Source organism: Lathamus discolor, chromosome 3, assembly GCF_037157495.1.
Source record: "Lathamus discolor isolate bLatDis1 chromosome 3, bLatDis1.hap1, whole genome shotgun sequence".
In the NCBI taxonomy this organism is placed as follows: domain Eukaryota; kingdom Metazoa; phylum Chordata; class Aves; order Psittaciformes; family Psittacidae; genus Lathamus; species Lathamus discolor.
The window spans coordinates 150,028,276-150,054,534 of NC_088886.1; the positions used below are offsets into that span (position 1 = coordinate 150,028,276).

The 26,259-nt window shown below is 44.8% G+C and overlaps 1 protein-coding gene across 1 annotated transcript; it reads right to left on the reverse strand.

Annotated features, from left to right (window-relative positions):
- Nucleotides 1-15,624: 15,624 nt before the first annotated feature.
- Nucleotides 15,625-25,421, reverse strand: CLRN3 (clarin 3). The gene is made up of 3 exons (XM_065672973.1): nucleotides 25,106-25,421; nucleotides 18,784-18,963; nucleotides 15,625-16,414 (listed from the first exon to the last, which is right to left on the reverse strand). Exons 1-3 carry the CDS (start codon nucleotides 25,332-25,334, stop codon nucleotides 16,140-16,142), a joined length of 684 nt encoding a protein of 227 aa, XP_065529045.1. The 5' UTR covers nucleotides 25,335-25,421; the 3' UTR covers nucleotides 15,625-16,139.
- Nucleotides 25,422-26,259: the final 838 nt, after the last annotated feature.

Below are 26,259 nucleotides of genomic sequence, written 5' to 3' on the forward strand. Positions count from 1 at the left end.
TGACTCAGGTGATAAGAGCTTCATAGTGCTGCTCTAAACCAAGTCTGCTCCCTAAAGAGCTACTCCAAAGTAGACTAGCTCTTGGGGTCAATGTGAGAGCCCATTTATCCCCTTAAAAGTTTGTGGATGACTTTCACAGGCATCAGTTTCTTTGCGGGGTTATGGCCAAGGGGCTGGGATATTTAGTGACATTCTAATGGGTAGCAGTGTCTTCCTGAGTGCCTTTAGTATTCTGTTTGATATGAACCATTTGGGGTTTGCTCCTCTTTTCAGCTGATTGATGGCTTAGCTGCTAAGTTGTGTCAGCTTTTTGTTTGCAACATTTATCCATGCACTCAAGGAAAACTGTTCTGAGTCAGTTTTGCAGTAAAGCTGAAGCAGATTTGGTATCTCTTAACAAGACAGCCAGGGTGGGAAAACCAGCTGGAGTTCTCCCTATTTCTCCATGCCCATACACAGGAACCATAGAAGTGGTATAAAAATGCAACAATGGGCTTGTAAAAGCCAACTGTTCAGTTTCTATGATTCACAAGAGAAACCCGAGTGCTCTTCAGTTGACTTCAATGTAAAATGAAAGTCAAGTTGCGAGGACCTGGCTCGCGATGTGATCAATACTCCCCAGCCGCCGGGCAGGAACACCTCCGGTAGAGCACAGAAGCCCTTGTCAAACACTGAACTACCCCAGGAGCCCAGCATGCCCAGGGTGGGCTTTGAAACCACCCAGCACCAAAGCCCTGAGGACAGGGATGAGTATTAGCCCAGGACTACGGATGGAGCCTGCAGGCACACTGAGCTCACAGCTGGAGGTGAGATGGAAGCCTGGCAGTGCTTCCGCACTGCCTGAAATGAGGCCAAACCAGCAGGAATGAGCACATCCTTTTGAGAGGGGAAGTGGCAGAACTGTGTTAGGTTTAATTGCTGCTGCTGCTTGCCGAAGGGATTCATCCTCTCTCCTCTTGCCTGTGATGGGAAGCAACACTAGGTTCAGTAGTGTCCCACTGCCATGGGGGCACAAGGCTGGTGTGTGGCAAAGGTATAAGGAAGAAGCTTGGATATAGGGAAGTTTTAGATCTTAGGCAGAAGCTCTCCCCTGTGAGGGTGCTGAGGCGCTGGCACAGGGTGCCCAGAGAAGCTGTGGCTGCCCCATCCCTGGCAGTGCTCAAGGCCAGGTTGGATGTGGCTTGGAGCAACCTGCTCCAGTGGTTCCAACCTAGTCATGGATTCCAACCCCCATGGCAGGGGTTGGAACTGGATGAGCTTTAACATCCCCTTCCAACACAAACCAAGCTGGGATTCTATGAAAGGGAACCTCTTGTGTCATCTCCCGTTCTGGCTGGAAAAACCTCAACAAACTCATCCTCACAGTGCACTGGCCTCCCTTTGCTGTGTGCTCTGCCCTCTATGAGGGAGAGGGACACCAAACTGAATGGAGGACAAGTCCAGATCTCATGAAGACACGACCCTGGATTTCTGGGGATCTTCAAAATTAAAGATGGATGAACACCAGCACTTGGCACTACCACATCTCTGCTAGATGTCTCAACCATTTCGTCCCCAGTGTAGCTGAATATCCCTTTAGTCTGGTGTGGTTAATGCTCTGGTCCATCCTTTGCAGAATGGTGACAGAACTAAGACTTTCGGAACAGAGTCCAGGTATTTAGGTTTGCAGAGGGGCTTCATATGTGGAAAATGAAACAGAAAGCATTGTGTTAAGCAGAATAGTGCTTGTGAGTTTTATAACATGTTTGAGCTTGGGATTCTGGTAAAATCAGAATTAAACTCAATTTTCTTGGAGTTATACACCATAGCCCATAAACTTGTAATTATTAAATGCTATGCAGTTACTCAGGAGATACTTGCCATATCTTAGCCTAAACCCACTTTAGTTGAAAGGGGATCTTGTTTTAAATGATTGAGAGAGTCTTTCCATCTGATCACATCTCAGTGTTAGGCACCATTAGATGCTGGAAGGTTTTTACTGCTCGAAGGGAAAAAGATCACTGCCCCATCCTGACACTGACAAATTGAGTCCTTTCATTCGCTACACTTTCAACATCAGGCCTGCCTGCCATCTCTATGAAGGAATGTGCCAGATTCAATATCTCTCTCTAAAAAGGATTTGGAGGAAGCAGCACCCCTGCAGGCAAATTCCCCATCACTGATCAGCAAAGCACCTGCCACTGGGGGAGGAGGAGACCCTGCCATCCTGCCCCTGGACAAAGCAGCCCTTCATACAGCAGCTAAGCATGATTAAATGCACTCATAGGTAGCCCCATGTTTATTTATCCATGTCTCTGTTGGTGTGCTACAAAAACGAGCTCATAAATGTTGAAAGTGTGAGTGTGGGGGGGGGGTCAGCCATAATTAAATCAGTTCCGCTGCACTATCACATCACAGGGATGATCTTTTCTTTCAACCCGGGGAAATAAAACCATCCTTGGGCTTCAAGCTGTTCCACAGATGAGGAGGAGAGTGCTCTCATTCTTAATGAATGCTAACAAGTAGCTACAGCTGCTCAAGACTTACAGGAGAGGAAGATCTTGCAGCCTAAATCCTTCTTCAAGACACTTTGACTTAAAAATTAGCATGTTTAGTCTTGAAATGCATGTTGGACAGCCACACCGCGTACACAAAGTATGTTTGTCTGTACACAAGGTGGTTCTGCTTTATGGAATTGCCAGAGAATAGTGTATATGTGGAAGAGGAGGGTTTCTGCATCCTTGCAAGAGCACGGTTGGCACTTAGAATCATAGAATCATAGAATAGTTTGGGTTGGAAAGGACCTCAAGATCATCCAGTTCCAACCCCCCTGCCATGGACAGGGACACCACTTGCTTGCTTCCTGGAGAAAAATTCCCTCTTTACATTATTTTGGATGCATGTAATAATGCAGTAGATGAAATACAACTGTGGGGTTTATTCTTGCAAGTGCATGCTAGGGAACATTCTTTGGAGTAAGCGATTACATCCTCTTCTCTCGCAAGAGGGATGAAGAGCATTACCTACAGAAAAGGTCCATGCCCTTTTCCCTGACTCTCCTTTAGCAAATATATTGAGGAAAAGCAGAAGGTGCTCCTTTCTTATACCTGGTTTGATTTACCTCCTGCACCGCTCTTTGAATAAAGACTTTAATACTCTCTTACATCTGGTAGTTTCCTACCAGCCTTATCTGTGTTCGCTGTGCACCTTAGCAATAAGCTGCCTAAAAGTGTTTTCAACTTGGGTTTCATAAAAGATGTTTGAATAGTCACCCCAGAATTAACCAGAAGCTATGGATCCTTCCCAGTAACCTCCTTTTCCTTCGGTTTTAATAATGCAAGTTATTTCCAGATTAGCAACAGTCACCCTCTGGCTGCAGCTGAATGATTTGAATGCACACTTGCTTGCAGGATGCCTTCCTGTCTGTGGGCATGTTTCATTCATTTTCTCATATCAAACCTAGAGGTGCTATTAAAACCCAATATACTGTGCAACAGCTGATCTGCAGGGAGCACTGTGAGATTTGCAGCAGAGGTTACTGCAAATAGCACTATAACACTGATGTGTCCATTTAAATAGTGTTTTGAATGATGTCCCTTTGTGTTCTCTCCTGGGCAAAGTTTAATTTCCAGTGAGCTGCTGGAAAAAGGAAACAGCCTTATTTCAAAACTGTGGTCACTTGGGCATGTCTCAGCTCGTAAGGCCAGGGCTGATGGAAGCAGAGCAAGGGGACAGACAACGATAAGTAACGATCACAATGGTATCAGTGCTTTGAAATGGGGGCCCTTCTTATCTTCTCATATTCATGAAAGACAAATGAAGATGGATGCATATGGGTTGTCAGTTTTCTTCTCATCTGCCTCTAGAGCTCTACTGCAGGTAACATACCATGCCTGCAAAATAGCAGCTTATGGGCTGAGAAACCTTCTTTATAAACCTATCTTTATAAAGATAAAGAAGAAACTGCTGCTTGAGAGGGGTATTTTGCTTCTCTAACTTTACAGGCATCCCCAGCCCATAGCAGGTTCATTCTCGTGGATACTTCAAGTGTGGTTTCTGTTTTGTGTTCCCTTGCTGGTTGGGGATTTGATAGTAGCATCAAAGCCAACGCGTAACCTGCGGTATATAGCATGGCCCTTTTCATTCAGTTCCTCTTGCTGCTGTTTCCTCCCTGCAGACAGACTGTTAAATCTGATAAATACATGGGTTTGTTCTTAAAAGCATGCTTCTTACCCCCAGCTTGCTGGGGAAACATCCCCTTGAAATGCTGGTGGGAAGCCTGCAGCCCAGCTGGCCTGGGTAAGGACCACATCCCTTGTGTGCCTCTGGTCCTGCCTGCATAGGGGATGAATGATAGAATATTAAGGCTTTATATTTTACATTGCAAACCATAAGCTGTTGTCTAATATACACCAGAAGGTACCTGGGTGCAGTGTGATGAGGGGCTTGTCCAGTTTTCCAAAGAAACCATGGTCTGTACACTGAGCACCTAAGCTGCTCGTTTGAAAATCAAGGTGAATTCGTATGGCTATAATGTAGTTAAATTCAGGACCATGGTCTTAAAATACAGAATCTCAGCCCAGGAAGTTTTGCACTGCATGGCAGAACAGAGATCGTAGAATCATAGAATAGTTGGGGTTGGAAAGGACCTCAAGATCATCCAGTTCCAACCCCCCTGCCATGGGCAGGGACACCTCACACTAAACCATCCCACCCAAGGCTTCATCCAACCTGGCCTTGAACACTGCCAGGGATGGAGCACTCACAACCTCCCTGGGCAACCCATTCCAGTGCCTCAGCACCCTAACAGGAAAGAATTTCCTCCTTAGATCCAATCTAAACTGGTTCCTGCATTTCCCAGCCTTGACCACAACCTTAACCACAAGCTCTTTGTCTCCAATTTAGGCATAAAAGTAGAGACATCTCCACTACATCCCAAAGGGGAGAAATCACACATGTGGAAAAATGAAAGGAACTTAAGCCCTTACCTTCAGTTCTCCAATTCAGGGTCATTTATAAGGTTCCAGATTTGGCCACCCACTGGGAAGTGGACATTTGTTGCTTATAAATGAGTAATCTCTTCTGTGCTGAGAAAGCAGATAGGTGGGTTTCAACCCTTCTCACTCAGCACTGGAATGTGTCTTATTTTACACCCACAGTGGGTCATGATGTAATAACTTGGTAGTTCTGCGGTGATAGGTTGTCTTTTTCCTGTTACAGCCATATTACAACAGCAATGGCGTTGCTCATGTTTCAGTGTGGACAATAAAAGGCAGAGGCTACCCTTACAAGAGGGAGAGAAAAAAAATGAGTGATGAATGTTGTTTGTGTATTAGTTTCATCACGCTGTATTGAATGCATTACAGCTGTAGAGAAAGGAGCAAGCTGGGTAACTGAGGAGGAGAGCACATTTGTAATTCCTCTTTTTTCCTGAGGAGAGGGAATTGGATAAGGAACACTGCCCAATAATGGTGTCTGTAAATGTCTTCTGCCCAAATATCCCAAGCTGTGATGCAGACAATCAGAGCCTATTGAGCACATCTGATCTGCATGTGTATCAGTCATCCCTGTTGAGTGTGGTTATGCTGTGATCTTCTAAATAAATAGGTCTTTTTGGGTAGTTCCAATATATTTATAATGCAACAAGCTCTGATGATAATAGCTATATATAAGCATTTTAGATTGGATATAAGGAGGAAATTCTTTCCTGTTAGGGTGCTGAGGCACTGGAATGGGTTGCCCAGGGAGGTTGTGAGTGCTCCATCCCTGGCAGTGTTCAAGGCCAGGTTGGATGAAGCCTTGGGTGGGATGGTTTAGTGTGAGGTGTCCCTGCCCATGGCAGGGGGGTTGGAACTGGATGATCTTGAGGTCCTTTCCAACCCTAACTGTTCTATGATTCTATGATTCTATTTATGAAGATCTTGACCATGGTTCATCTGCAGTGCTTATAACTTGGCTTACAGGTTTTCTAAGGATGGCACTACTGGAACTGACTTACTCATTGCTGTGCTTAAGAACTTTCAGCAATCTATCACTATTGCAGGAGCAATCGAACTGGATATGTATGCAGAGGTGCCTCATTCTCAGTGTAGTCAGATTAGTTCAGTGCAGGTGTTCTTGGAATTGTTTTGATCTTGTTTGCTCCCCCCAAAAGATGCAGAAGTGTCTGGAGAACTTGATGGTGGAAGCAGCAATTGCTCTTGGTGCCTTAATCCATGTTATCTTCTCTTCAAATAGAGGTGGGGAAAGGAAGCTGAGATTAGTGAGGGTATTTTGATCCCCATCTGTTTCTCTTTACAGGATAAACATGAAAAGATCCCCATTATTGTCATGTTAATTTGTTCACAACTTGATCTAAAGCCCACTCAAGTCAATGAAAATTCCTATTCTTTCCTGTCTTGAATTACTTTGCATAAAGCCAGCAGAACTGTTTTTCCCAATGCAGAAAGATACAGCAGGAAAGGAAGTTTGCAGTCACTGTGCTGCAATGTGCTTCTGTCAGAGTCAAAAGTGACATTAAGGTTTGGGAAGAGGCTTGAACCAATATCTGCATGGATGCTAATTAAAGGTGTGCATGTGATGAACATTATTCTTTAAAGCTGTATTAGCCCGGTACGAGAACATTGACTCTCTATGGATAACTTCTTAGTTCCTAATGCACCTTTCTTATATCGGATTATATCCTGTCATCTCTATTCTTTCCCTTTGTAATCCTTTCTTCTTTGCCCAATATTTGGTTAGCTCTTCTGACAGCTGTTGAGCACGGAGCTGAAACCCCTGAAGTCTCAGTCTGAGTCAGCTCAGTGTGCAGAATTTCAAGTGTGAAACAGGGGTTGTTTTCCAGTATGCATCACTTCTCATTGCACTATGTGACTGTATTGAACAGCCCATGTCCCTGTGCAATGGTAATGGTGACCTCCATCCTTTGCAATATCCATCCACTGTAGGTTCCTGCTTTACCTATGTTATGTGTATGTTATGGAAGACCCTCCCTATGTGGCTTCCACAATCTATGTGGCTTCCTTAAAAACCTTAGCTGGGGAACGCTGTGAAAAGCTTCTTGGAAATCCAACCATAATATGGGCAGCCTGATCTTCATGAATCCGAATGAGGTGCAGTGAGCCTTGCAGCTTACTCTGCTGAGCTGCTGATCGGGTGAAGCGTCTGTTGCACATGCACAACCACAGAAATTGGGTCGTCGCAGTCAAATATCTCATGGATCATCCAACATGACCACTCGAGACTTCTCCCAAGGCTCTGTGACACTGCTGTGGTTCGTGGTGTGCTTTAGTGGAACCTTAGCATAACATAAGGCCCAGCTCTGCAGGGAGTGTCTGACTGTAAATGCATAGGGATGGCTTGGTACCAATTAGGAAACACGTTTTCTAGTGCAAATCAGAGTTCTGCATTTGCCACGGGACCCTACTGTCCTGTTCCCTCTGCTCTTTGAAGCTGGGCAGTTTTCCTGGCTATAGGCTATTCTAGCTGGGAAACTGCTGCCAAAAGCCACTGTTAAAACAGTTTGTATTGAAGCATTTGGCAATGGTGCAGTGAAAGAATTCACTAGTTTTGCTAATTGTCTTTATGTGACTGAATATGAACCCATGATTTCTTGGCACTTTACATTAAATCCCTTTTTTCCTTCTCCTTGCCATGGCATCTTATGTGTGAAATCCTCAGATCCAGTAAGGAGAGCAGAAACACTGTACATACTTAGAGCATGGGCAGATGAAGACAGTGTCTACCCTGAACCCCAAAGTCCTCAGGAAGTCAAGCTTTGTTATAATGAGTGATTTTCATTAAGGCTCCTATATTTAGGATATCATCCATCTTTCAGTGGCTTTATTAGCACTGACGTCTTCCTTGGGGCTGTAGACAGGCCAAGCACCAGTGCGTTGATGTATTGCCCTATGCTGCAAAAGTTCATGAGCATTTCCCTTTGTTTCAGTTTCTCTACACTGAATGACACTTTTCCTCTCAAACAGTCCCATTTGGCAGATGGGAGCAATGGAAGATGAATCTGATCCTTAACATGTAAAAACATATGTGCAAACAGTCTAAATATACCGGAGTTAATTGGGTCACCACTGCAGGATCTCCAGTGTGGTGACTGGAGAAGCTGTCACACATCAGGAGCGAGGATGTGTAGAGACCACTCTCTTCCTCAGGGAGCACCTGGGGCTTCCCAGGAAGACTTTTAAACATACATTCATATTGTGTGTATATATATATATATATATAAAATATACATACATATTTATTTATATATATATTTATTAATCACTTATGTATGGATTCCTTTCCACTAAACCAGATTGTTCTTAGCCTGGCTCCAGAGCAGAGCTGCTCCAGCCCTCACAGCAGCTCCATGGCCTCCTCTGGCCTCGCTCCAACAGCTCCACATCCCTCTTGTATTGTTGGCCCAGAGCTGGACCAGGACTGCAGGGAGGATGTCTCCATTTCTTGTATCATGTTTGGAAAATACTTGAGTTTATTGATGTATTCTTATTGCGGGTGAGGTTTTTGCTCATGCCCTATTGATCAAGCAACATAAGTGGAAGCTGTCCTGGTAACCTCTGTAAAATGCAGTATTTTTACCCTTACTCTGAAGACTGGGACTGTATAAAATCCCCTCTTCTCTTTGGCTCTGCATTTCTAACCACTATTAACAGCTTTGGTAACCCTTTAGCATTCAGCAGCTCTGATTAATTGGTTTTGAACATCTTCAAGCCTCATGTTTCTCTAGGGGTTTTAGTTGTTTTGGCAATGTAGCTCTTCTAATATAGGGATCTAGCCCAGAAACCTTTTTCAGTGCATGTATAACCAACCCCACCGCTGTATGCTGTACCCCTTATGCTTGATTCTGAGATGTCCACAGAGCTGGGGTGGCGATCAGAGCACTGAAAGTTAACGTGCAATTTGGGTGATGCTCTTCCTTTGGTTTCTGTGTCTCAGAGAAGGAGGTGAATACAGTATTGTCTTTGCAGGTACAGTCAGGGCAGTTTTCTTTCCCTCTTTTTTTCACTGCCCTTCAGAGCAACACAGGAAAGGGATAAAGGGAAAGTGAGGGTTGGGAAGGAGGCTGCTGCCCTCTGATGGCTCCTGAGGCGAACAGCCAGAGGAAAGTGGTTAAGGAGCAGCTGAGAGGATCCCCTTTATCTTCTAGCAAAAGCCCCTTTCAAGGCACGGGGGCAGAACCCAGCCACTTGACTGAAAACGTTGAGCAGGGAAAGGTAGCTCTGAACGTCCCGACTTACAGCAGGAAAAGCTGGTTTGGGGGTTTGATTTCCTTATTTTTCAGCTCCTTTTCTTCTAAGAGGTCGTTTTGTTGTAGTTTGACCACTGCAGGTATCTGCTCCTCCTGCAGCAGAAGCCCATTAATGCCTGGAGCTCATTGCCCTGAGATAATGGGAGCATCGGGATTGCTCGTCCATCACCACCACCTATATCCTAGAAAGGTGAATTTGGAGAGAACTCTTCAGTGTTCAAGGATACGCAGCTGCTTTATCAAAAAGCAAAAGGAAAAAGGCATCCAGTTTGTGAGCTATCAGCCTAAATGTGTGTGGCCCTGAAGCATCTCATTCCCTGGTAATGGTTGGACTTGATGATCTTAAAGGTGTTTTCCAACCTAGTTGATTCTATGAGAAGCTCACCTTGGAGTACTGATGACAAAAGTTATCCAGAATGGGGACATTTAAACCAAGGGTAAAAGCTTTGTTTCTGTTCTTGCAGTCAATTTTTCAAACCAGGGATTCCTGCAGGATGCTTATGCACCAGTGCTCCCTTCCCCACTGACCTCATGCTCCCTGAGGCATCGCATGGAACCCAGTGTGCATCCCATGCCCATGCCATACTCTGTGTGCTCTTCCAAGGGTCTGGAGGAAATCTTTATCTGGTGGCAGTGCTACCAGTACAACAACCTGATGTCCCAGTGTGGGACAGAAGATGCCCTTGATAAAGCATCATTAAATCCTAAGTGCTCAGGACAATGTTAGGAGCAGGTTTTAGAGCTTCTTGTGCTTGAAGTTGGCTTGTGTTCAATATGGGACCTATCTCTGTCCAAGAAGGGGGAAACTCATCTGAGATCCCATAGAATCATAGAGGTTGGAAGGACCTCAGCTATCATCTGGTCCAACCTTACTTGGCAAAGCATAATCTAAACTAGATGTCCCAGCACCCTGTGCACCTGAATCTTAGCAGTGTCCAGCAGTGGGGAGTCACCACTTCCCTAGGGATATTATTCCAAGGGCTGGTTGTTCTCATGGGACAAATTTTCCTCTTGTGTTCAGTGGGAATTTCCCCAGCAGTGACTCGTGCCCATCACCCCTGGTCTTTTCTATGTGACTCGTTGTAAAAAGAGAATCTCCATCTTCTTTGTAGTCACCCTTTGGATACTTGGACACGGGGATAATGGCAGGGAGGAGCTGCTGATGGCACATTTCAGAGGCGCCGGCAGTACCTGTGCTTCGCAGCTTACAGAACACCTCTGTGTTTTCCCTAGTGTGACAACACAGGTCACACCACTTTACACAGCGCAGCTTTGTGGCAGGAGCAGTGTTAGGTGGGCTCGTGCAGAGGGAAGGCACTTGAGTAGTAAAGGGTAAAAGCTGCTAAGTTAGGAAGCGTTGAAAATCTGGTACAACAAAGGTCTGTCTTATGAGAATAAAGCACTCCTGTGCCAGTGTAAAGCTCTCCTGTGTGTTTTCATGCAGTGATCCCTTGAGCTGCCTTATGTTTGAGGAGGTTTTACTTGGGGTAGGGACTCGGAGAAACAGCATCAATCATGCACTTTACACCCAGTCATCAGGACAGAAGCTACTGTCACAGGGGGACACTGCTGCACTGTCCTGTGGTGATCCTGGTCCAGTCATAGAATCCCAGCCTGGTTTGTGTTGGAAGGAGCCTTAAAGCTCCTCCAGCTCCAACCCCTGCCACGGGCAGGGACCCCTTCCACTGGAGCAGCTTGCTCCAAGCCCTGTCCAACCTGGCCTCTCCTTTTCAGCCTCTCCTCCCTCTCACCCACCACCCAAACCTGCCACGTTGCTGTACGAGTGACATTTCTACTTCTCTGATGCTCCTATAATAAACCCCATCCCTGTGTTGGCGATACCGCGCTTGATTTAGAACATCGATTGTTAATTCTGGCACGTCTCCTACCAGCAGTGATTTTTAAATAGCAGGAGCTGGATGACTCTTTAGCAGAATAGCTCCTGGGGGACAGGGATTGGTTTTATTGACTGAGTCTCTTTTGCCTGTGGGTACCAGCAAAGCTGTGCTGGCTCTTTTCTCTGTAATTGGGAAGTTAACTAGCTTCTGCCGTGCTGTCAAGTAGCTATGCCTGCATCAGAAATTACTGCTTCTGCCTGCTGTGAGGTTTGCAGTGTGTTTTATTAAGTGTTTTCAGCTGCTGCTAAGCATTAAGGTGACTGATAATTTAGCAGGTATTGAGGATCTTCTCTGTTTTCAGAGAGAAAGCTGCCTTTATTCAGCATTTCTACGCTTGGTGAATTTGGTGTAACTTTCATCCAGTGTGAACCTTTAAGCGAACCATAAAGCTAAAATAGATCTCGAGTAAGTAGGAAGCAGAGGTTCTGGGGTGGGAATATATTATCAAGTAATGCTATATATGATTATTGTAACATCTATTAGTTCAATCATAGAATCCCAGACTGGTTTGGATTGAAGGGACCTTAAAGCTCCTCCAGCTCCAACCCCTGCCACGGGCAGGGACCCCTTCCACTGGAGCAGCTTGCTCCAAGCCCCTGTGTCCAACCTGGCCTTGAGCACTGCCAGGGATGGGGCAGCCACAGCTTCTCTGGGCACCCTGTGCCAGCGCCTCCGCACCCTCACAGGGAAGAGCTTCTGCCTTATAGCACGGTCACTTGAGTTGAAGCATCCAAGTGACTTAGCCGGAGGAAAGTTATTCACTTATTTAGGCAGAACAGCTATTATGGATAGGCTAGCATGGATTGGGAGCAAGAGGCTGCCTTTGATTTCTCCTTTGGGGAGATAAAGAAGGAAGAGAAACCTTTTATGTCCACCAAAGGGGGAGAAGAGGGAGGGCTGCTGGCCACTGACCATCCTTCACCATCCTTCTTGCTTGTCCTTGGTGCTGGCTCCATGGGCAGGAGCCAAAACTGCTTCTGGCCCTATTCACACCAGATTCTCATGTTTTCCTACCAAAAGCCCTTATGGGGTTACTGGTGCTGAGCCAGGCAGGCAGCAGAAGCCATTCATGTAGATATGGGACTCAAACTCAGTTTTTGGCATTCCCTATCCACCTTCAGACCTGAGCAGCAAGGCAAGGGAGCACACTGCACACATCCTGCTTTGGCGAGCTCAGAGCTGTGACCTGGGATGCTGAAGGGAGGATTCATCTTTCAGCTGGTTTCAGCCCCGATCCTTCCCTTGACCCGATCAGACACAGCTCCTGGTGAAACCCAAAGCGCTTCAAGCCCTGGGGAGTGATGAATGTGTAAAATTACCCCGGGTTCAGATAAGATGGGAGCCCGATTTCTCTCTCAAGAGCGCATCAAGCTGACAGCGTAAGCTCTTTTCCTTTTTACCTAAGGGTAAACTGCCAGGATTTGTCCTCATTAAGAGGATAAATGCACTGAACACAGCTCCATTCATTTCAAAGCCTGCCTGGTTGGCAAGAGCCAGGATGGTTCCTTTTTGATATCCTAAAGCCTAAATGCAAGGTTGGATTATGTTGCATGCTCTGTTTTTATCTCTCTCTTTCTCTTCCTCTGGTAGAAGAGGCTGCAACCCAGATGCACAATTCCTGCTTACTGAGGGTTTGTTTCCTTAAGTGAATACCTGAACAGTTTGGCTTCCTGTGTGCTCATCCCATGTGTTTTCCTGCCAGGATCAGCCCTGTCCTGGAGACGGGTAATTCCAGAAGTCTTGTATTGGGTAATTCCAGAATCTTGTATATTGCAAGTGAATTAAAAAGGAGGTGCTTCTAAATCCAGGCAGTTACCTGGGAACTGCCCTTTTTGAGGCCTCACTTTAAGCTATAACAACCCCCTGTGGCACACAGCACTTTGCTACCACTTTACATGGCTATGGTGGCATTTTATGGAGAAATAGAGGGAGAAAAGTTTGTGACGATCTTTTGCATCCACTTCTCCTTGCATTGCTCCTCTTACCTCTCCTGGCTGCATTTCCCCATGCAGCCCTGCAGCCCTGCTGAGTTAGGCTGAGTTCATCCATGCAGGGATGACACCACAGCACGGAGCAGAAAGGGTGTAGCATGGGGCAGAGAAGGTCATTTTGAGCTTGAAAAGGAGAGACTTGTCTTTAATTTGGAATAGAACATTGAGACTAAGAATATCAAGGTAGCAGTAGTCACCTACAACTTGACTGTTTAAATCTGGGAGGGTTTTAGCATTGCAGTGATTTTTGTCTGTGGTTCGCATCAAAGTAGGGAAGCTCACACACTGCAGTGACTGTCCAGTGACACGGGTCTCTGCCCCTTTGCAGCCGTATGTGTCATAGAATCATAGAATAGTTTGGGTTGGAAGGGACCTTCAGAGGTCCTCTAGTTCCAACCCGCTGCAATGAGCAGCGACATCTTCGGCTTGATCAGCCGGCAGCCATAAGATCTCTTGAGGCTTCCAAACTGATTTTTGACTAAGCCATGGGGTTCAAAAGGGCACATTAAAGTGGCAATGGGCTTTTCTTCCAGCTTTTCCATGGCAATTAGTGCACTAGAAATCCCTGAGCGATGATAAGCCACAGCTTTCCAAAGCAGGACCCCTTGCTCCTTGGTATTACTCTATCGCTACGACTTCATTTCTCCGCGAGCAAGTGCCTGGTGTCAATGTAGCTGTGTTGTGATGGATGCTGGCCGAGTAGGGCACTGACAGATACGTGCTGAAATGGTGTGAAAACGTTTGCAGGCAAAGCAAAGCTGGTGAAGGTTTGGCTTTCCACCAGCTTAGCCGGCGGGTGCGCAGAACACAGTGGTTCAACTGCAATGCTCCTAGCACTGACAAGCAGTTCTAAGCATAGCTCTTATCAGCAGTGGAAAGCAGATAACTTCTCTTATCTTCTTGACCTCTGTGGCACCCCTCAAGTCTTAGAAACCCTCTTTTATTGCTTTTTCCCCACCTCACATTGTACTTTTAGTTAAATTCTTAAGTAGGATGGAAAAGCTTTGATTCCTTGGAAAGAGCACAGCTGCATAAAGCATTGGGCACTTTAATCCAGAAACTTTATTTTTGGACATAAATAGTGAGAAGTCACCTCTTTATCTTCTCATCTCCTCTTCAGAAATGCTTTCTTTTTCTGCTCTATGAGCATCTCTTGCATCAAAGGAGAGCTATCAGGTACTGCCATGAAAATCACATTGTACAGGAATGTGATGGTAAAAAAAACATGCTTCCTGTGCTGCAGGGGTGAGGAGCAAAGGAGCAGGAGGTGCTGCACACCCTTTGGACCAGTGCAGTTCTCCCAGGGCATGTACACTGAGCGTGATTTTTCACAATGGCATCTGCCCCATATTTGTCTGCTGACATTTCCCTGGGGGAACAGGAAGGGAGCTCCCCACTCCTGTGCACTTCTACAGCTGTGTGTCTTTGTGGCCATATTAAATACTAGGAGAGGAGGTGTATTAAATACAGAGGAGGCCATGGAGATGCTGCGAGGGCTGGAGCAGCTCTGCTCTGGAGCCAGGCTGAGAGAGCTGGGCTGGGGCAGCCTGGAGAAGAGAAGGCTCCTGAAGGGGAGACCTGAGAGCAGCTCCAGTGCCTGAAGGGGCTGCAGGGAACCTGGAGAGGGGCTTGGGACAAGGGCCTGTAGGGACAGGCCAAGGGGAATGGCTTGAACCTGCCCGAGGGGAGACTGAGCTGAGCTCTTAGGCAGAAGCTCTTCCCTGTGAGGGTGCTGAGGCGCTGGCACAGGGTGCCCAGAGAAGCTGTGGCTGCCCCATCCCTGGCAGTGCTCAAGGCCAGGTTGGACACAGGGGCTTGGAGCAAGCTGCTCCAGTGGAAGGGGTCCCTGCCTGTGGCAGGGGTTGGAGCTGGATGAGCTTTAAGGTCCCTTCCAACCCAAACCAGGCTGGGATCCTATGATACTAACTAATCTGGGCACAGGGATGTTACTGGTCATAAATCATCACTAATAAAGCCCAATATTTGGCTGTTCTCTGGGGGCAGAATGACAGTCTGGTGTAGTAGATGGGAAGCAGATGGCCAGACTTGCTCAAGGTGCAGCTTTGCCTATTGCTGTCAACAGCTGGAAACAGGGTTTTGCTGATGTTTCTCAAAGTAATATCTTGCAGCTATAAGACTTCTATGCTATGCTATGTAGGCTATGGGACATCCTTTTGCTATCCCAGCCTTGGGTGAAAGCACCGAGCAAAGGAAGCATGGGACAGGGTCTGTGCTGCCACTGTTGCGAGGTTTGATGTGGAGGTGGCAGACCACAGGTGACTTTGTTCAAGTGCTCACACTCCTGCAATCCTGCCTGCAGACACCAGGGCAGTGCCATGGGGACCAGCAGGAGAAGATTCCTAAGGACAGTTGCAGGACAAAATGGAGCACCAATACCTTGGTGGCCATGTCTCACCATCCCAGTGTTCCTGGTGTTTGCACTCTCCTTGCCCCTTGAGATCATAAATTACATACACAACCCAAACAATGTCTTTGTCCTTCCTATTCAAACACCAAGGGTAATGCACATGCATGGCGTGATGATGTTGGTAGAGAGCCAGGTCAGCCATCACAGATCTTTTCCAGCAAGATCCAGAAGGCAGAATTTGGAACCAACCCTTCTGCACTGCATGGGCAAGAAGGCAGCATTCCTCTTGGGAAGGTGGTAGCAGTGGTATGGAGAGGAGAAACCCTTCCAGCAGTCTCTCTGGGGAAGAGCAGAGCCATAAGGTGCTCGAGGTCCATTCCTATGGGACAGCTCTGGCATTGTGCCTTCTGGGCCATATCTACTCAGAGGTGTGTAGGCAGCATGTTTACCAATGGAAACATATTAGTATGACACTAATACCCAGCATAAGGATAAAATCAAATTGCACTGAAGACACAATAAGCTGTTTTGATAATCGAAGTATACACACGATTCAATTTGGATGGAAACGATCAGCTACTATTGTCCGTGTTAAATAGCCAGTTTCTTTTACACCCTCTTTGCAGTGGTATTCCCTAAAAGAGAATGACATCTTTCGGTGCATTTTCAATGGGTCTTTCCTGTTCTTTTTTCTTAGAATATCTCGCATGGTCATAGAAGTATATGATGATGATAGAAGCAATGTTCAGAAAAATGATGAGCAGCATGATCCAGTATGAATATCCATACGTGTGTTCCGATCCCACATGTGTCTGCAGAAAAGCAAAGCATCCTTGGGCCAATTTGACAGACAGGCTGTTTTCTTCTATGCTCACAGGGAAAAGTATCATGGCTATAAGTGTGAAGATTCCTAGAAAACATAAATACAAATGTTAGAGGTGAAGCTGTAGTAATACGTATGTAGCTACTTGTAAACAGTCTACTTGAATTGGTTAGAATACCTGGAGTAGGACAAAGATCAACCTAGAGTTTTCCATTAGTAAAATAGGAGGGCATTTAAAGAACTTTTGTCCCACTAAATAGTATCTACCGGGTGTTTTCACACTGGCACCTATAATTTCTGCTAGAATAAATGGATTCTTTTTGACTATTCTTAGATAAGGCCATTCAATGTAATTGTTTTACACTGAATTTAGTGCTGAAGAGTACAATATATTCACCCCTTGGGTGATTTCCAGAATGTCTATTTGGGACAAGCCCAAACTCATGGAGTGCGTATTATCACAACTGGATAAACCCTGAGCAACCTGGTCTGCATCCAAGGATGGCCCAGCTTTGCTCAAGAGCTTAAACTTAAAGACCTCATGTTCTTTCCAACCCAAATTATTCAATAACACTGTGATGAGCTAAAATGAGATGCAACTGCTCTAGTGGAAGGTGTCCCTGCCCGTCGCAGGGGGTTGGAACTGGATGAGCTTTAAGGTCCTTTCCAACACAAAACAGTCTGGGGTTCCATGTTCTGGATCTACTTCCTATAGCCTTCTGAATATCCTGAGTGGCCATAGAAATATATGATGATGGTAGAAGTTTGGTTACTTTGATGTTTAGCTAAATAATGCTTTTACATTTCTACTTTCATAGTGCAGGCACAATCTCTGACCATTGGTGAGATGTGTATTCCTTCCCCTCCAGGTTCACCCTCCTACAGATGTTCATGCTGAAACAGGTTCAGGGTTTTTATTCAGGAGGACATTGGACTTTCATGCCATCTGGCAGGAGAATTAGGAACCTTCAAGATACACTCACACATCAAATGATGCATGAATTCTTATCAAGATGTGCCCAGGGCAAAATAGGCTTCCAGGTCATAGCACTTACAGGGCAGTAAAGAGTAACCACAGTCCTCAGTCAATGCATTTGGGGGTTTACTTTCTCACTAATATTTACTTTGGCATGCCCATGGTCCTTTCATTTCAGGTCAAAGCTTGCAGATTCAGGCTGTGTAATGGGTGCTGGGCTTGGGAAATGAGCAACTTACTCATCTGCTTGTGTCAAAAGTTGAATGATTGTTAAACTTAGGCTTTTCCACACCTTTTTCACTGTGTTTCAAGGCATCCACAGCTGTTTCAGCATCTATCTTTGAATTCCGTGTTAGCCGTGGTTGGAGAGAAAAGGTTGGGTTTCACACCCCCACTTGCACTTGCTATCATTAAGACTACATTTATTTGTATGATTCCCTTGCACCAAGGTGCGGTTTTGGCAAAGGCAGCTCACAGAGTGTGGCTGAAGCACAGGATGCTGCTCAAAGGAGAGCAAGCTCCAGCTCCACTAGTGAAGCATCTTCAGACCTGACTAGCCTTTGAAGGGTAGGATATTCATACTGAAGTACTCTGAAATCAGATGTCTCCAAAGAAAGTTTTCCGAATGTGAACCTATTATAAGAGGAACACAAAACCCGCTTGAGACAAATTGAGTGTGAGAGCTGGAGTCATTACCATAGCAAGGTGAAGAGGGCAGGAAGGCGCATCGGGCGCATTCCTGGGTGAATGAGGGGTTACACCTCCAGGGACCTGTTTGACAGGGCTCACATCTCCAGTAACTCTGTGTCTCTACCTTTTATTTTCTCTGCTTAGGGAGTGTTAAACCTGATTTTGATCTCTGCAAGTGTTATTTTAGAGAAGGAAATAAAGTTTGCCATGACTCAGTCCTCCTAACTACCAAATCCCTGTGTTAATGCCACTGTGGATGTATGTGACTCAACACGTGTCAGAAACGAAGCTAAAGTCCACCTTATGGATTAGACCTTAGAGGCTTGATTTGATATGTAGGTAACCTAGTAACAAACATGCTACAAATACCATAAAATAACGACGTAAGGTCTTGAAGAGGTTACAGACTGCAGTGCAATCACATCTAGTGCATACTTTTCTTTTACAGTTTCATTGTATATTTGTCATCTTATTCTTCTCAGTGTGCATCATGCATCAAATGATGCTGTACCTGTTGGGGCTTTTTCATTCCTGTTTTTGCTGCTGGTGGACCCTGATTCCTACTGATTGATGGCAGCACTTGAGGTAAATAATACTGTTTTATTGGCACTTAAAAGATAGTTTCCAGGTATCCCAGCAGGGGCAGTTAAAAACCAAACCCACCTAAACAATACTTTTCCAAGTGCTTCTTTTCACACATATATGTATTTCATAATCTTGGAACTGATGACAGTTCAATATTCATCCATATGGTGGGCAGAAAGTGGTCAGCATGGGATGCGTTACTCACCACATAAGGAATTCCAGGTATAGACTCCAATAGGTCCCAAAAACGTCTGGTAGGGATTACTGACAGTGTTAGTGCAGGTAAATCCAGAGCTCAGGAGGGAACTCAGTAAACTGAGGACCAGGATCACAATAATAGCTGTGATCATGCTTTTTGCACTGGTGTTGCTGAGGTTATCTGCAACTGAAATACAATGGATTAGCATTGATAATCTGCCTTCCAGCACAGTCTGGTGGGCTCAGAAGAACTGACGGCTTACTGACATGGCTGTAATTAAAAACTAATAATAGTGATTCGGCTGATCTGTAGAGAGTGGGATGTAGAAGGAACAGTAGGTTCAGACATAGCACTTGAGCCCAAATCCGTGACGGGATGAAGGTACATTAGGATGAAATAAGTGCATGGCTGATAATCCTGCAGGCACATAAACTTCCTGAGCATCGGTTGGGTAGGAAACTCCTATTCTGTAATACTTCAGTAAATCTTTCCTCTTGACATGGCCAGACAGAAATCTTATGCTTAAATCAGATCGGAAAAGCAAGTATTCCTCTGCCCATAGCTCCTGAGATGCCTGGTAACTTGTACAGATGCCTTTCTAAAACTTGGCTCCACCTGCAGATTATTTCCTTCTAATATAACAGCAGTCCCTCTCATGTGGAATAAACCTGGCAAGGGGAGCAGCTTCTACAAGTCCAGTAAAGCCTTTAGCCTGAATTTGTAGGACAAACGTAACTAATCATGGTCAAAGCCAGGTTGGATGGGGCTTGAAGCAAGTTGGCCTGATGGAAGGTGTCCCTGCCCATGGCAGGGGGTTGGAACTGGATGAGCTTTCAGGTCCCTTCCAACCCAAACTATTCCAGGATTCTGTGCTTTATGGACAGATGAGGCATGGTGGAGCTGGTGTTTGTATCCTGATTAGATATGTGTGTCTCCATGTCCTGCAGAAAAAGAATAGGTGGAGGCAGTATTTGCTTCATTCTCTTGAAAGCAAAGAGCAACTCCTGCTTGGTTTTCACTGGAAGGACTGGGTGCACAGAGAGCTGTGGGTCCCAAGGGTCTGGTGGCCCTGGGCTTGGCATTGGGTGTATGTGGGCTCAGCCCTGCCCTTGGGCTACAACTCTCAAGGCTGAGGCCACGTGTCCAGGAGCTGAGCATCCTGGCACCTCTCCTTTAGCTAACTACAGTTTATACGCATAGATTATTGCGTGCTGTAGTTTCTGTAGCTATATGTGTGGATGGCTATGTGTATATATATACATATACATATATATATATATAGGCACATAGTCAATCCCCCCAGGTCTGTAATCAATATATTGGTTTTGCCTAAATCCTTGTAGGTATTTGATATGATGCTGCTAAGTGAGTGCAATATACTCAAATTGTAATTGCAGTGCAGCTGCATTGAAATATATTATTCTCCTTTTAATTTAAAGCTTGAAAGGCAGCTATAACGTGCCTGTGACTGCCTTACCCTGTAACAAGTATGGCAACGTTTTCAAGCTCTATTCAAATGGGAATTGTGATAGACAGCCATCCATAGGAAAACTTCCTTTCTCTGTAGTTTTTATTACAAAGCCATTACTGCAAAGTATTCAGAGTATAAATTGGAGAAATCATAGCAGGAAAAATAGTGAAAGCCCCATAAAAAGAAAATAATAACAAAAGGAGCTATTGGGAATAAATGGAGAGCTTCTCTGTCATTTGTATAATATTGCTAGTAGAAGTTGATTTCTGTTTGAGGAAAATGGCAGGTAAGGATGTGTTATGGAAATCAGTTGTAAATTTAAGCAATTGTCCTAGAAGAATAGGAAAAACAGGCATTCAGGAGACATCACTCAATTAAATGCAAGGGAGAACGATGCTCGTTGTAGCATGCACTTGTACCGAAGCAGCTTTACTGCTTGGGCACTGCCTAGCTCAAGAAATAAATCTGGAGCTGAACCAGACAGGTTTGTGTAATTTCCCCTTGGCAGCCTCGCTTATTCTGTTCACTCAGAACACCTCCACAATTGCCTGGCTGTACCTACTGCTCCCCCTGATTGAGCTTGTCTGTCTCTGACCGTGATCCGCAGTTCAGGGGATGCTGTTCTGCCAGGCTCTGGCTGTAAGCACACCTGCAATAGCACAGGAGTAAAGGTTTAACAGACATGCTGTTTTCCTAAATAAAGCAGTCTGTGCAAACCGAAGGATTCCGCAGTAGCTGATGTATTGAATGGGATTCATAGTAGCCCACAGCTGGATAACCTCTGCATCGCTATAAAACAACCTAATTCCACAATGAAAGCAGAAGGGTTTGCCTTTGCCAAGGTCTCTCCTTAATTTTCTGATTCTCCCTTATTGTTTATTGTCTTTTCATCTTTAACACTTGGATGGATGGATAGAAGTTTGCAAACTTTTACTGAACTGATTGTGATTGGTGTCCAGTTGCCAGCCTGAAAGTACATTCTAAGCAGTGCTGCTCTGGCACCTTTTATGAGGTCTACAACCACTTATGATACCCAATGAATTGTTCCTTTAAAAACAAAGCCAAAACTCCCAAAACCAAATGAAACCCCCCAAAGTAGAGCTCAGCTTTCTACTTTCCACGAGCTCCCACAGCACATCTGGAAACCAATGACAACAATAATGAAGTCCCAGCAATTTCCAAGCATTTTTCATGTATTTTAAAAGTCAACATGAACAGATTCCTCTCTGCTATAGCGAATTGCAAGGACTTCCTCGAGTGCTGTTGGTCTCGCTGGTTGCCAACACATGGATGAATCCTGGTGTTACAGGACTCTCTGGGTGTGCTCTTCCTACAGCTTGCTCACAATATTTACGTGTTTGACTTGTAAGCAAGCAGAGCTTAGGCTCTTTTACAGACTATGACATTCATAGGTGGGTCCTTTCTAAGATAAATCACTAAAACAGCTAATGAAGACTCTAAGGATTTAGGTTATTTAATAATTTTTACATTCTTCCAGATCATTCTGCTCATCCCCAGAGCTTCCGAAGCAACCGCTTGATTTATTGCTCTATTAAGATCACTCACGGCAGTCTGTTAGAGGCTACCCTGAGCAGGCATTTCATGCACTGTACACTTGCAGAAGCTTTGTTCCTTTGTTTTTCTTTCCTCTTTACACTCAGATACGTCCTTTAATGTTGTGATTTCCAAAAGAATAAGCTATGGTCTTTATAATAGATGATCTTGAGGTCCTTTCCAACCCTAACTATTCTATGATTCTATAAAGATTATGTGTTGATAATCTCCCTTTGTATGGCCACTAATAAAAGCTAACCAGGGCTGTTGCTAACACGTAATCTATATCCCTAAGCCATCATGTTTTATTTACTCTTCCATGATTCCCATTTTCCTATGCTCACGCCCAAATATGACAAAGCCATTTGAGCAACACCCTCAGGGTGCGCAGCACAGACCCAAAGCCAAGGTGTATTTGCTGAGTGACAGATCGTGCTGTGATTTAAAAAGACGCTTTAGCTCTTCTTATTGGTGTCTGAAATGTTAGAGAAGAGAAAGCACAGCACTTCCTTTCTCCATAGCATAGGCAATCCATTTACTTTAGGATATCACGAAAGGAAAAACTTCTACTGTCTTAGGAGGACGTGGTTATTTGAGTTTAAAAAATAGTATGTATGCAGTGCTATGAAGTATTTTTCCTATGTCAAGAATGTACAGAATCATACTTAATACGTGGCAATCATGCGTCTTATAATGCCTAAGAATTAACGTTAAATCAGTTCATTTCACCTTGGATATATGCCCAACTCAACTAGTGAGGGATGTGGGCAAATCTGTATTTAGATTATTCATAAAGCATGACTTTCTTTTAGCAGCTGATCAAAGCAACCAGTGACTCCTGAAGCTCACTTGTTTTGTTCATCCCTAAATGGATATGTGAGAGCTGATACCATGTTTTATACATGATAAGCACAAAAGCCTAAACATAGTGGGGGGGGGGGGGGGGAACCACCACGATCACCACCAAGATTTGGGTTGCCCAGAGAAGCTGTGGCTGCCCCATCCCTGGCAGTGCTCAAGGCCAGGTTGGACACAGGGGCTTGGAGCAAGCTGCTCCAGTGGAAGGGGTCCCTGCCCGTGGCAGGGGTTGGAACTGGATGAGCTTTAAGATCCCTTCCAATGCAAACCGTTCTGCGATTCTATGATTCTATAAGATGCACATAGATTGTACATAAAACTGAAACCCTTTCCTGATGTAAGTAGTCTGTGACGGCTTGTCGTTAATTGCAATTAAAATCTACCTGATGGCAGCTCCCGGGCCCTGGGTTTGGGCTGTACTAGCTGCTGTGCAAGCAAAGGCAAGGCACATGCCCCAGATACCTTCCAGACTCCATCCTTGCCCTGCAATCAGCTCTCCCGGTTTCACAGGAGCCCCGTTAAAACCACTGAGAGTCTGCCCACATGGTGCAAGATCTGGGGCTTGAGCCAGCTGGCATGGGGAGATATAACCTTATATAAACCTCATAAATATAAACCTTATATAGTCCTCATAGCAGCCTTCCAGACCTCAGAGCAGCCTTCCAGTACCTGAAGGGGGCCTATAGGGATGCTGGGGAGGGACTCTTCATCAGGGACTGCAGTGACAGGACAAGGGGTAACGGGTTCAAACTGAAACAGGGGAAGTTTAGATTGGATGTAAAGAAGAAGTTCTTTATTGTAAGGGTGGTGAGGCACTGGAATGGGTTGCCCAGGGGGGTTGTGAGTGCTCCATCCCTGGCAGTGTTCAAGGCCAGGTTGGATGAAGCCTTGTGTGGGATGGTTTAGTGTGAGGTGTCCCTGCCCATGGCAGGGGGGTTGGAACTGGATGATATTGAGGTCCTTTCCAACCCGAACTATTCTATGATTCTATGATTCTATATCAGAGTTATCACTTTGCACTTGGTCAGGCAGGAAGATAAATCCTTGATCCTTGCAACAGCTTTCGGGGTTATCTGCCTTTGGGCTTTGTGACTGCTTGTCTTCACATCAGTAAGGCTACTTGTGCACAGAGGTAAGTAAATCTTTGCTGAACTGAGTGAAACCAGTACTGAGTCTGTGATTTGTACTTGGTACGAGTAATTTCTTGTTTCTGTTTCACTTTTTGATGTGCTTTGCTTCTCGTACTAGATTTTTCATGCTCATCTTAACTTTCATCACAGAATCCCAGACTGGTTTGTGTTGGAAGGGACCTTAAAGCTCATCCAGTTCCAGTTCCCTGCCACGAGCAGGGACACCTTCCATTAGAGCAGCTTGCTCCAAGCCCCATCCAACCTGGCCTTGAGCACTGCCAGGGATGGGGCAACCTTCTAGGTCAAACCCTTTCTGATCTTCCCATTACTTTTAACTTTGGTTTATTCTTATGTAGCATCTCTCCTCCCTTATCTCTCCGTTCTTCCATCCTCCTAAATTATTTAATCATTTTTGTTCATTTTCTTCTATAACAATTCTACCATTGAGGATAAACACCAAGAACCGAAGATGCACAAAAGATAAGATCTGTTGCCCATCAACATAAGATAGCGTTTCATTTGAATCTACTGGACGGTTGCTGAAATGTTCTAATGACCTTGTTTCCAAATCTCATCTCAGCTGTGGTAGCAAGGACTGAATACCACACACTGAGCGAGAGAAGAAAGACCTTATAAAAGATGACAAGCTCTGTTGTAATTCAGTCTAACAATAAGAAAAAGAGATAGGAGCAAGCATACCTTTTGAAAATGCTAACCAAATGGTTAAGTTTGATAATGTCACTTAAAACTGGAATGAGATGCTCTTGAAGGAATATTGTGATTAACGTGTAGGCCCAGCACATGTATGAGCACTGTATCGATGTAAATTATTGTTTTACATGTTCCTTTCCCTTCAGCAGCCTCACAGAACCTTCTATAAAAGTGATGCTAATTTGATAGTAGGAGGCAAAGTGCTTTAAATCAAACAATTTAACATAGTGAAATCTTCAAAAACAATGGAAGGTGAAGTACATTTGTAATCCTTTAATAGCACGGTGAGTATTGCTTCTCTCTTCCTCACTGACAGCTTCTGAGAATTCCAGTCAATTTTATATAAAGTTCTTATTTTGTCTTTTTCCCTTGTTTCAAGATCACAGGTAGTCTGAAGAATTGCTGTTGGCAAGAATGCAGCAGCATTTCTGTGCTTTCAGGGGCCTTATTTTATACCACTTGAATGCCCATCAGACATAGTTACACTTGCTCTCACTTAAAGCATTATAGCTACAGATCAAGACAAGAATGAGCTGTGGTTCCTACATCCGCCACCTGCATGAGCAAGAAGCCACCATTCATTTCCAGGCACACCACCACTCACCTTTGAAAGTCTTTGATGAAAGCTGAAGTACTGCATCGACGGACTGTGCACAGGTACCACTAAAAAGTCCATAGGTGAGGCTTACAGTAGTGCTGGAGTTAGTGCCCAAGAAGCGAACCTCGCTACTCACCCAGTGCTGGCTCGCCAACACAACGCAAATCACCACGAAGGAGCAAAGGCAGGTAAAAAAAGCAGAGCCAAACATGGCTGTTTTTGTCCTCGATGGCATTTTGGCAGAGCTTTCCCACCAGATCAGGGTGTTTTCTTCGCTTTAGTCCTCCTTAGCATGAGGTTGCTTCCTCTTCCTCGCTATCGGTGCTCTGCTCTCTGTGCTGGCACGGAGCTACCTTGGTAAACTTTAATCGAACAGCAGTGGTCATAAAAATGTAAAATCATGAACTTTGATCTGGAGAAAAGGTGTTGCCATAGTTACAACAAATCCAGCCTGGCAAAGGCCGGGAGGGATCATCGGCAGAGGATTTATGGCTGTCCTGCCAAACCATGGCTTTTCAGATCGTGGATCTGGAGGCACAACTAGAGCCTGACCTCGCTAGGTTCCAGCTCTCCTTCCTGCTTCCTGCAAGGTTCTTTACTCCCTGAAAGATTTTCTGGCCTGTTCTCACTTTTTTTCTTCTGAAAATAGGCTGGAAATAATCATTCCTACATCTATATCACATCTGTATCTGATGTGTTATGGGAAAGAGTAATAAAATGTTCCTTCTCTGTTCAAATTCCCATCTTAAGAGCTGTCTCTTTTATGACCTCTCTTACATTCTTTGTATTGTGAAAACACTATGTTGCTCTTGCCTTGTTTTGGAGGATAAGGAGGTGCCATTTACTGTCACTAGATTATTTTCTAAAAAAGAGTTATAATTCTTCATTAAATTCCACATATTTTTACCCATAATTCCTTACTTTATTTGACCTGTTTTTTCAACCTGGAGGAATAAAATGCCTTGAATAGGGATTCATTTCAATGAAGCAGTGGATATGTAAAGGGAGCAATACTGATGAAAATCTCTTCTGGACTGAAGGAAGAGAATATGTTCTTTTTTCTGCCCAAATTGACCTATACAAAGACAAAAGGCAGCGACAACAGGATATCAGACAGAACATACGTTGTTTACTATTAAGGCAGAAGCCAAATGACATGA

Bases quoted from the DNA above. Each gene is read 5' to 3' on its own strand.
- CLRN3 (XM_065672973.1), bottom strand. From the start codon at position 25,334: ATGCCATCGAGGACAAAAACAGCCATGTTTGGCTCTGCTTTTTTTACC. The intron at 18,964-25,105 runs GTGAGTGGTGGT...ATTGTATTTCAG, and splicing joins TTCATCAAAGACTTTCAAAG to TTGCAGATAACCTCAGCAAC. The intron at 16,415-18,783 runs GTGAGTAACGCA...TATGTTTTCTAG, and splicing joins TACCTGGAATTCCTTATGTG to GAATCTTCACACTTATAGCC.